The 12,574-nt window shown below is 35.1% G+C and overlaps 1 protein-coding gene across 5 annotated transcripts in view; it reads right to left on the bottom strand.

Annotated features, from left to right (window-relative positions):
- The window catches only part of CDKL5 (cyclin dependent kinase like 5), a 157,814-nt gene that overhangs the window by 13,284 nt on the left and 131,956 nt on the right, over positions 1–12,574 (bottom strand). For all 5 annotated transcript variants that reach the window (XM_086879979.1, XM_086879978.1, XM_086879981.1 and 2 more), the window contains 3 exons: positions 9,811–9,916; positions 7,677–7,800; positions 151–253 (listed from right to left, as the gene is read on the bottom strand). In XM_086879979.1, coding sequence (XP_086736105.1) covers positions 151–253; positions 7,677–7,800; positions 9,811–9,916 — 333 coding nt within the window. The remainder of the gene's footprint in view (positions 1–150; positions 254–7,676; positions 7,801–9,810; positions 9,917–12,574) is intronic.

A 12,574-nucleotide genomic window follows, 5' to 3' on the forward strand; every position in this document is an offset into this window, starting at 1 on the left:
CCCTGAACAGGAGTAGAATTTGACTTTGACAATTGTATACATACACATAATCATAAATAATACAAATGTACTGTACTAATCTAGCATATAAAAATGGTATAATTCAAAATGAATAAAATAATTCTTCTATTAGAAATGCTGCATACTTACATTTTGAGATTTCTTCTTTTTCTTTTTTATTGCCCTGAAAAAACCTTGTTTTTCTTTCTCCTTGAGCTGTTCTGAATGACTGTTAAGGTTTTCAGGACTCTTCCTAAATATGAAATAAGGTATTGTAAGAGAAATTTTATTTTGGTATTACTTTGTAAATTCTGTGTAATACTGAGATCTGATGCCAAAGAATGCAAGTTATTGATTAAAGTAAAACGATACTTAATGTCTTAGCATTCATTGGTTCCAGGGTTACTACACCAATACCAGATAGACTTATTACAAGGGATAGGAGGTACACAGTAAAATGTAAAATGTTTAGTTTACATTAGTTAAAGGGTAGAATTAGTTTAAACCAATGAATTGTTATTTAGGGAAAAGGAAAGCATGCATGTGCTCTTTTAAGCCAGAATTTAATACTCAAACCAAAATATCACACACAAGGTCTTTAAGAGAAATGAAAAGCATATCTGAGAAAACATACAAATGGTGATGAGCTATAAAAGCACAGGTCCAGTTTGTCCACTGCTTGCCGGAGAACCAGGAGTTGCAAAGTTGGCCAGAGAGAACAACTTTCAATTGCACTTCCTGACCCTTGCTGACATGGTTCCAAATTTATCATCGGGGAAGCTGGGAATCTACTGTTGTCCATTTCAGCTTAAAACCTTCAGTTAGTTTGTTGTGTGTGAGTGAGACAGTGCTGGCAAAAGGAGGTGACTCAAAAGTGGAACAGGTGACTTGCCTGAAGACTGAATTTCTGCCTTTTAACTCTTAGCTTTTCCATCTGAAGCAACTACAGCTGATAAATAACATGTTACTTTCAATATACACAGTAAACCAGGTATGTAAAGTTCTTATATGGGATAAAAAGATGGTTTACAAGGACAGCGGTGAGACATAATTAAATGCAGTTCTAGTGCCCTTTAAAATAGCTTGAAAATTGAAAATGGTGCAGGAAAGCCTCAGAGAAATAGTTTCAGAGATTTCAACCTCCTTAGTGTGTTTAAAAACACAGCCAAACCAGCCCAAATATTTGATTTCCTTGATCATGATACACAACTACTTATCCAGAAAGAAGTTACAGAATACTAGAAAAATCTTTAAACTAACAGGCAAAGACGTAACAAAAACAAGGAGGTGGATGATGAAGCCTAAGAAGTCGTATTAGAAATGAGGCACTGATTTTCACAATAACATCATTAACTATCAGAACAATCTCCTTAGCAAAGTAGATTTCCCATCTTTGACATTTCAAATCTGGACCTAATACTCATCTGGGAGAAACACAGCCAACAGGCCTCCCTCCGGGCCTGGATTCCAGAGGATGGACAACATTTAATAGCAACTAACATATAGACAGACTGGGTCATTTAATAGTCCCTTTTCATGCTCGAATTGCAGGAAAACAAAAAATAAATTATTCCTCTGTCTTGGTGGAAAACCTAAAGCAAAGCCACTGTTTTAAGGGCTCTGTATGACAAACAGGAGCAGCTTTTCTTGGAGCGACTGCAATGTAGCAACATTTAACTGTCTAATATAGTTGTCACTGGCTTCTAATTCTGGCTTTAAATGCTATGCTATCAGCTGGTGATTCAGCTGCTACTACATGCCAGGCTGACTTGTTTTTCCCAAATAAATGTGAAAAACATAATTGGGGTAGAAATCACTGGAGTCATCCTCTGTATTAATAAAACCATCTTCACTCTGGTAAGTGGTATTAGTTCCTCAATTTCTACACAAAACCACCTCAAGCTTGAAATGTTACCTAAGTATAAGGCTGTAAGTATAAATGCATGCAGTGTTTAAATCCTGTAATAAAGAGCAACTGTTCATGAAGAGAATGGTCTTAGCAAAAAGATTCATAGGCAGGAAGTATGGTATAAATTTTCCTAATTTAGATTTTTGGGAACTTATATCTAGACACGGAAAATACATGCAGGTGCATGACAATACATATTTAATGTGGACATTAAAACACTACTACAGGGAAAAAACCTCTAGTCTAATGTAATTACTATATTTATAACACATATTTTAAATATACTGGATTGCTAAAGATTCCTGTTGCTGTCATGTCCCTGTATTTGGTACTACTGTAAGTAGTGTGACAGGTAACAAGGCATTCTTATACAAGTCACTTAAAGCACCAAGGAGAAAGCCAAAGAGTAAAGACTGCTCAGAGCTTTAGATTTAGTGAACTCAGGAGTCTGACTTAACACAGACAGAACACCTGCTGAATTATTCACTAAATGATTTTTAATTGATTTGTTAGAAAAGTTGGAGGAAAGCATACACCCCAAGTGTCCTCATTGTACTCAGAAAGTCATTTAAATGGGGCTAAGAATCTTCTGAGCATTTCCCCAAAGGAGCTCCTGTGCATTCACATCTGCAAGCATATCCCAAACCACAGCCCCAGTGCAAACTAGCAACCCGATGATTGTTGTCCACTGAGGAACCAGTGTCACATCATCAGCGAGACCCCCAGGAGGCTACTTTACCCTATCTTTTAAAATTTTTCAATGTTTTGCTGTGGTTTTTCTATTACAAAGTCTATTCCAAAATGGAGATGCTATATTCTAAATGGTGAAGATAATCTTCAGAGTGAAGCTTGGAACAATTTTTGCAATACTCTTAGACAGATTCACTCAAGCGTGATTCTTTTCTTTGGCCCAGTGAACCTGGATGAGAAAACTGCTCTCCACAGCAGTTGAGCAGAGAGGAGAGAAATGGAATTCTGCACCATGATTTCCTCTTTATGGCTACAGTGACCAGAGAGAATTGGAAAATAAGGGGCTGAGAACTGCTCATTTTCAATTGCTGCTTACCCAAAAGCCAGTGGTTTTATACTGAATGGTTCATGTCATTAACTCCTATGACTCATATTGCAGTACAGTTGTCTGAAAAAGCACTGACCTTGAAAAGCAACTGCTTCAAAACACATGCTCATTATGTGAAGAGAGTGAACATATATAGCATTATAGCAGGAAGCTTCAACACCAGGATTTTGTACTGAGTAAAAATAGAGCAGAACATTTTGATCGATGATGAAACATTGGGATATTTTAGGCATCCCAAAAGATGATTTTCAGATAATGGACAGTACAGGAGAAAATTAGGATTATCAAAAAAATCTGTATGGTAGAGTCACACAACACTAAACTCTTACAACATACTGCAAATATCTTGGTATTTTGCATAAAGCTTCAGCTCATGAAAGCAAACAGTTCCACCAGAATCTTTATGTGCTGTTTGTTTTAGTAGCAAGTAAGAGTAGCCCTAGAGAAGAGCCCCCACTCAGAGAGCTCATTCTCAAGCAGAAACCAAAAGCAAGATGTGCTGTGCTTTGTTATTTTATCTTTGTGTAGCTTTTGCATGCTTAGGATGTTGTAATGTAGAACACATTGGTTATTCTGGTCTGAAACACTTGGAAAAGTCGTAAGTACAAACAGAAATTCTGTGATTGTCACTCTTATTTATTGCCTCTAGTAGGAAAGGTATCCAGCTTCATGCAGGTGCAATGAGGTGTAGCAGCAAACATGCATGTGGCAAGCAAGCTGATGTGCTTTCACATTAACTAAAAAGAAAAAATAGGAAGTGTGTTGCATTCATGCTGCCATAGAGAGATTCGTATTGTAGACAGCTCTTTTTGGGGAGGCAATTCCTCATGCTTGTTTTTTTTAGTTATTTTTCAGCAATCCTAATCTCATCAGGCAGCCTGGCTTGGAAACCCTCATGTACTATTCCCTTTACTGATCCAATCACAATTACATTAGTAAGGTTTTTGTCTAATGAAGGAGTGACTGAAATAGCTGAACTTTTCTTTGGAAGATAAATGTCAAACACTAATTCTCCAATTTAGCTTTTAGTTTTACTCAAAGCAAGACCCTTAAGGGGTAGTTACACAGTTACCATTCAGCAAAAACAAGAAAATGTCAGAAACCAATGAAACAGTTCAAATAGATAGTTCAATATAAGAATCCCAATCCCATAAACTGAAGCCCACAGTAAAACTTCATGGTCTAGAAGTCTGGCATTGAAAGCTTAAAAATCAAAAGATCAAATCTGAACTCTGTTTGGAGCTGCAATTTTTTACTTTTGATGTGGAAAAGGAGGATTTATTAATTGGAATAAACCCCAGATCTATTGTCTCATGTACAGAAAACCAATCAGAATTTGCAATTTCCTGATTTTTTTTTTACAAATTCCATTAAAGAATTGGAAAGTATTTATAATGTTGCAACAGTCATGCTGCACACACGGCCAAATATGCTCTAAACTAACTTGCTCAGATGCTAGCAGCCTTTTACTTTCAGGAATAGTGGGACTATTATGTTACACTGATACTGACACAGCAATAGAGAAGTCAGTCATGTCCTGTTTACAAAATACTGTATTGTTCTGGAACTTTGAAACTTAATTGTGGATAAAGTTTTAAGCCTTTTACTCTTTTAAGAGTGAGATTTCATTTTTGTCCTTTTCCTTGAATGACAGAGATTTTTTGTGTGTTTATATATACTATATACATATAAAAATAGTAATATTAGATGTATAGCTCCTCTTTTTTATTATTTTTGCAGAAATGTATGACATATGCTAGAGAAGATATCACAAGCTGCTTGTCATAGTATGATTATGTTTGTATGGACATAAAAGGTCTAAACAAAAATGCTTTGCAGAAGCCCCCAAATATCTTGTAAGCAGTCAATGCAGACACTTCCAGTATGATGTAAGATACACTACTGCATGTTGCAATTGATTCTAAAGAGGTATTTAGAACTATGACAGTGGTAAAGATAACTCAGGCCAATGTTCTGGCACACTGGCAGAATACAATTAAGTATCTTGCCTATACCTACTGATTGTGCCCAGCTCAGAACAAAACTTGTATGAGCAAAAGAGAATAAAACATCTGTTCTTGTATCAATGAGAAAAAAAATTGAGCAAGTTCAAGGTCACTTACAGAAATTAAACTCTAGCAAAGAAAAGATTTTTCTAAAAGGATAAAAAAAATTGCCTTTTTTCAAATCAAGTTGTTTAGAAGTTCAGAAATGATCTAGTAATTTAAGAGTAAAATCTGATGACAAAAGTCAAGTTTATAACATCTTTATTTTAAAAGGCAGGACAGGGGGACAGAGCGAAAAAATGCACACAAAGACAAGGGAACACCTGTGACAATTCAGTCTAGCAAACATTCACAGAATCTTTGACAGAAGAAAGGCAACACAGAGCAATAGTATGAGAAGCAATATTTTACAGTAGTGGCAAGTCCAGGTGGAATACATGTCACTCATAATTCAAGATGAATTGTCATGTACCAGTTAGGTATGTCAGTCAAACATCAAATATTTACTTCATCATAAAATTGATGTAAGCAGAATCATATTCCATTAGAGCTTTCAACATTTTCATAAGCATTTACACAATTTCTATACAGAAAATTAAGTAGAGGAACACAGACTCTTCACCACTCAGGAATCTGATTAAGCTGCATTTATGGCACAGAACAATTTCGCAACAACATTAGACCATTGCCAGGACAACTTGAACAGAGTTAGCATGTAGAGCTGGGCAGGAAACATTTTGGGAAAATAGGGAATAGGAAAAGAAAAGAGAAAGATAAGCATATGCCAAAATAGCAGTAACTTGGGTGTTTCAGGTACTGCTATTTCTTCCATTTCATAACAAGAAATGCTTATTCTTCTATGGGTTCTTCTCTCAAAGGAGCTGTTCCACTTTGTGAAAATATTGGAGTAATTTGGAGCAAGGACTTAAATCTGACTGTCTCAAAGTTAATGAAGAGCCTTTTTCACCAGGCCATATTCAGCACCTCTGTGGTCCTTTCTCTGTTTTAACAAGATGAAACAGCTTCAAGAGAATGTATTGAGGGAACCAGACAATGTCCTCCAGAATAACCTCTAACTTCTGGTTTAGGGCATTCACTTGTTAGATCTAAGATCTTGGTTCAAGCCTCTGGTTTAAATAACAAAGACCCTGCACTCAAGTTCCTTGCATTCTACAAAATAATGCTGCCTCCAAAATATTTATTATTTTGAGAGTATCTCTGGTTTTGACTGGCAATTGCATCCTGGAGCTGAAGAATCTTCACAATAAAAGGTTAATGGGTATCAGCCAGTTCTTTTGATTTCAGTAATTTGGCATTATAAATAAAAAAAAACCACTTCATAAAAAAATTCCCAACCAGCTCTAATAACATACGCTATTTTTTTCAGTTCAGTGTTAAAATAACATTACATGTTTCTTTGCAGTCAAGACAATATATTGCTGAATGATATATAAAGCAAAACAAGATTCCAGATGTCTTATGTTTTGTGCAAGATAGAAAGATCCAGATATGAAGCACAATGTAAAATGGTAAAAGGGTTCAACAGTAGGAATAAATACCTTCTTTAGCCACATAAGTCACAACAAAAGTACCACCTTTTTACATAAATGACCGGTTTCCTCAGCTAACTTCCAGAAAATGGACGTAGGTGGAGCTACTGAAGGACAGGAAGCAGACTAGTGAATCAGAGCAGGTGAGAAGGGTTCTGGAGTAAACATCTTCCATTACTGACACAGGTATCTGAAATATCAACTGTCCACCACCCACCACCCCCCCTTTCTCTTTCAAGCACATAATTCACTGGTTATTTGTGTGAAAATACATTAAATTAACAAACCACTGAAACAGTTTAGATGGCATGACTTTATGGCTCTTTCAGAAAGAAGTGTTTCAGAGAGTGGTACAAAGCATAGTTGAACCACGCAAATGTATGCAGTCCATTCCTCCCACCAATCCTGTGAAGCTCCATCTGCTTATTTTTATCCAATACACTTTATTGTGATTTAACAAAGTATAAGATTAAGAGTATTTTAGAGCCAAACAGCTCTCAGAGAAACAAAATTAAGCTAAGTCCTGCAAAGCTATGTATATGCTGTCATTTTAGTAGCATAATTAAGGTGCTCTATGTTATATAATGGAGCCATGTGATGCTTTTAATCTTTTAAAATCAATATACACCATTAAGATGTTGCTTAGTCCATTTTCCCATAGAATGTATTAGTTTCCTTCTGTGTGTAAACAAAGAGAGCAGCGGTCCCCTTTGTAGGGTGAAAATATTTTTCATTAATATAGTATTACTTTATATATGGAAACATGCATTTTGATATTTTCTCCACTTGTCTAATAATTCATGCTTCTGGAATCCACGAATTTCTATACATTCTACACACACAAGCACTTTGTACTATCTTTAGTTAAAGACTAATAGCAGGAAAAAAATTGTGAAGTACTGGAAAAAAGTATATAAACTTTAATGCATTCATGTTATGGGTGCAATGAAGGATTTCTTGCTGCTCAAAAGGGGACAGAAAACATGCCATGCTATGCCAGTACAGCTGGAGGAAGCAACTAAGCACAATGGACAATTGCAAATCTCGAGAAAATCGTGAGTTTTTTTCCCCTCCTGTTAAAATCATGTTTTTTTCCTGCCATTCTCTACAGGTGTGTGCAAATTACGACTCACCAGGTATCAAAGGTGGTTTGTCTCTTGGGGTGGTTTGTCACCGTGGTGCTGTCTGCTGGTAACACGGAGGCTCTGTTTGACACATTGTTTTCTATGTAGGTACTCTCTGGACGTGGAGATGGAACTGAACAGAGAAACAGCAAACAATGTACGCAGAGCTCTGCCAAAAATCCCAGCTCCCACTTCTCTGCTTCCTATCTGCCTCTTACACAAGAGAGCAAGGACACGCTTTCATCCTGTGTGTGATTGAAAAAAACCCTGACTTTTGTGGTCCTTGCACGATATTACTGGTTGTAAAATGATCATCAGAACTTGGGTAAATCGTTATTAGATTTGAGAACATTTCTATTTGTAGGGAGCTCTAAGCGTGATTGATATTTAAAAACAGGAAAGAGATTAAGAGGTTGGAATACTGCTACTAAAGACATGAAATACCATAGTTTACACTTCATCTTCACTTTACACCTTAAAAAAAGTATTGTCCATCTTGGAAAAAAATAATTTTGAATTTTAATGTAAGTAAGCGATAACGCACTAAAAATTAAAACATCAAAATCAGATATGTATTTTTCAAACAGACATATTGTGGTTTTGAAAATACACAAGTATCTACAAATCTAGAATTATGAATTTATTAGCATTATGAATATCACTAGAAATACCTGCACTGGATAAAAAATTGACCAGACACTAGCTGGAACATTAATGCAGCATCACATTACACAATCTATCAAAACAGCATCTATAAGTTTTTGTTCAAGTTGTAGTACAAAAGTATGTGCTAATAAATACTGTGCTAATACAAAGGTTAACATTATATAAAAAAGGATTTACCTTGTTCACAGTAATTTGCATATACTATTATTGCCAATTTTGCATATACTACTAACAATGTATTATTTTAAATATAGCATCATCTTCTCAAAGCAAAAAAGTCCATCTAAAATATATTTGATAAAGCTGAAAAGGAAAAACCCTCATGTTTATAATAAGGAGTTGAATAAATCCCAGACCTACAGTTTCTTTAGCAGATGACTTATGGAAAGTCATTCTTCTTTGGAACTTTCGTTTCACTGTGCATAAAAAAGATGGATAATCCATGTCCAATTTTAGGAGCTTTTTAGGGATTAATGAAAGCAATTCAGGATTGAGAATTCTTAAGCATCCCCTGTTGCATTTGCAACGAAAACACTCAAAAGAATTGCTCAAAACAGTACAAGCTTTAATTCTGCTCACAGGTTTTAATATTGCAGTGGGACACTTGCAAGGATTGTCAGATTTTAACGTGTCTAAATCAGGTCATCAGCCAAGCGATCAACCTGAAGAGGATCAGAGGGAGATTTGTGACTCTACTTAAGGTTATTAGGTGACTCATAATCGAATTTTAGCTGATTGGGACTTCTTAAGGTTCAGAGGAGCCCCACAAGCCTCCTAACACTTGCAGGACAGTAATTAGCCTCTTATCATCTTTTTCAAAGCAATTACCAAGGTTTAGCCATGAGGCAGCTGCTGAGAAATCAACTTCTTTTGTGTGCCATAATAGAACAGTATATATTTGTGTGTGTCCAAACACAGACCTGTTTTAATATTTATTCTGAACTGGAATTATGTAAGCATGCTCTTGTTTGTAGGAAATCCTGATCTTTAGTAAGTCTTAACAAAAGGAATTCCACAGGTTTCCAGCCATGCAAAGTTAGCATTACACTTCCATGCAACACAGTATCTGAAACACATCAGTAAATATGTCTGTGTGCTATAAATGCATAGATGTAAATAGAGTCTTTATAAGAACTGAAAATAAAAAATAAAAATATTAATTAACTGCTTATTTTGTTTATATTCATTTATTTTTTTATTTTGCCCTGTTAAATTATATACTGCTTTACAAGGTACTGCAGTGGATATACTTTCCAATTAATGTCAGCTATCATTTACAAATAAACAATATGGAACCAGTGCAGTTCCTGCAAACAACCTAGCAGGTAAACTCACCCTGTGAATGCTGAGAAACAATTATTTTTCCAATAAACTTTCATAGCTGATCATGCTAATTCTCTGTATCAATTTCTACTGCTTAATTTATATTCCATTCTAAAATTCTTGATTAAATTTGAAAGATCCACCATGAAATTACCTCTGTAAAAGCTGCCAACTCTTCTCGGAACAGGGTCATTATACAGAATTCTATTCTCCTTAGTAGATGCTCCATCTTCTGTGTGTGGATCATGATATGCTCCACCCTATGCAAGAGAACAATAAACTACTTAAAATGAAACATTATAAACTGGTTTGCAGTTTTTAACCAACATACATAAGCAAGAAAACTCCAAAATTCACCATACAGTTTTCCTTTCATATTATTAATAACTGCAAATATAAAACCACAGACTATGTAATAAATAATTACTTGGTTTTGCTGCTTGCTTGCTTCTTTTTAAAATGACAAAAATGGCTTTAACAAAATTTTGCCTCTAGGTTGTAACTTTCAAGACATGAATCTAATTCAGGCCCTCAGATTTTCAACCTGAATGAAATGCAACTGTAAAATCTCTGGAGGAATCTTTTACTGGAGGCTTGTTAAATTAATTTCTGATGTAATCTGGTCACTCTGCTGCTACTGGCAAACTTTAAAAAGCAGACAGGAATGCATCTAATTTGTGATAATTGCAACACCACAGCACTATCATCTCTTATCATCTCTCATCTCTTAACATCATTACCTAGAGCTACCAACAGTCACAAAATCTACTGTATGCAAAATAATACAGAAATAATAAGAAAGTGTCTGAATGCCACTGACCTAAGAAATCTATAGACAAAGTACTTCAGTCAGACAGGATAGCAAAAAGCATATCACTACCTCTAATTTATTCAATTTTCCTGAAAACAGTACTTCCTGGAAGTACTTCAAGTAGAAGTTTAGGTGAGCCCTTAGAAACATCCTCATGCACAAATATGACTTAACCCCATTCTTAAATGAATCAGAAGCTACAATTTCCCCCTCAGTATGGACTGACCACATGAAATTTAATGCTCTCTCCAAGACCCCACAGGAAACTACTGAAACCCCTGTATAAACTGAAATCTAGAATGTCTAAGCAGGACAAAGGTTAAAAACCAAAGCCACAAAAAAACCCAACCAAAATTAACAACTGGGATTTGAATTCACTGCACAAGTGATTTGCAAAATCTACTTTGATTTTTGCAGATGAGGATCTGGTCTTGCTGTCACAGAGAAAACAAACCTTGAAACCAAGACCAGAACTGCAGCTAAAGTAATGCTTCAAACCCCAGTTGGATTCTTCTAAAATTTACCAGAGGCTGAAGCATTTGATTGAATTACTACTTGCATTAGATACCTCTTATTTATCAGCAGTTAAATTTCAAACACAAGACAGTAATAGCAACTTGTATTTGATTTTCTTCCGCTTAACCCTTTTCTGTGTACATTTAATTTAAATGTAAAAAAAGCCCCTTAAAACAAAACTGTTGTTTTGAGACTTGAAAAGTCCTAAAACTAAGGCTGAATGAGAATTTTTTCTTGGTTTTTTTTTTAAAATAAGATTTGAAGCTCTGCAGACAAATACTGTTTTTCTTTGAAAAGTCTTGGTAGAGCTAAAATGAAAATCAGTGAGAAACTAGAAACATGGAAGTGAGGAAACTTCACAAAATATGAGCAGAGAAAAAAAAAACCCAGGAGAACTGATTAGAAAAAATAAGTATGAAAACAGTAAAGAATCTATGAGAACACGTATTATTAATGAGTCTTTTAGTTCACTAATTCTGAGGAGAGTGAATTTTCTGATTCCTAATGCATAATGGCAAAAAGTTGGGGGGGAAGGAAAGGAGCCAAAGTGACTTCTTAAGTGAAAATGCCTTTATGAGGCATAAGAAGATTGACAATTTGATTTTGCTACTGGAAACAGTACAAACAAATAAAAAACAGCTTTTTGAATTCACAGATTTAACATCCATTTCAGAAAAGTAATTTTCCTTTCACACTTCTAATGGTTGAAATACAGATTTAAATGCACTAAGTAAAGGCTGAAGTTTTAAAAATAATGGCCATAAGTGATAAAGGCAAGTTCTTTATCTTGCATGAACAGACTTTCCAAAGCAGGTGAAAATGAACAAAAACATAAGCATTACAATACACATTGATTTTGCTAATTAAAATAAGAATCTGTCAACCAATATTCAAAGACAAATAATGATCCAGTAAAAAAAAATGGCCTCTAAATAGTAGGAAATAAAATTTTAATTACTTCAAATTACTATCTGCTGCGTAATGCAGAAAATGAACTGAAGGACACAAGGCAGTGTGACCTTCTGTAATCAAAAACTGAAATGCTGATATTACTGCCCTTCCAAATAATATCCTGAAGAATAAGTAACATTTAATTCGACTGAAATGAGAAAGATAGAAAAATAAGTACACAGAAAAAAACTGGTTTTGAAATGGAGCTGCTGGCAATTCCTTCTAGGTAGCTTTTTAAAAATTACTATTCCATTGCACTTCTATTTTAGTATTTTCTCAGGTTTGACTACACAATCTTGAATGGAGAAGATGTGCCATGAATGATAAAACATTTTATGTCTTTTTTTTCTCTACTGGTCTGAGGAGACAACCCACTACCTAAAACTCTCCTTTTTATGGTACTTGTAAGACCCCTATTAGGTCAGCTATACGTATTTCGTAGATTAACTACTAAGTAGGCAGAGTATTTTAATTTCTCAGAATAGACTATAATCTTTGGACCTTAAAGCTTGCAGGGTTTTGCCTTTCTTCAATTTGTCAACAAATCTGAACTAGATGTACTCTCCTTAGAATTCAGTCTATCACAGGTGCAGCCACAGAGAAACAAACACTCATTTTTGTATTTGTCTCTGCACCATTT

The sequence above is a fragment of the Cyanistes caeruleus genome, chromosome 3 (genome assembly GCF_971803275.1).
Source record: "Cyanistes caeruleus chromosome 3, bCyaCae1.hap1.1, whole genome shotgun sequence".
Taxonomy (NCBI): Eukaryota; Metazoa; Chordata; class Aves; order Passeriformes; family Paridae; genus Cyanistes; species Cyanistes caeruleus.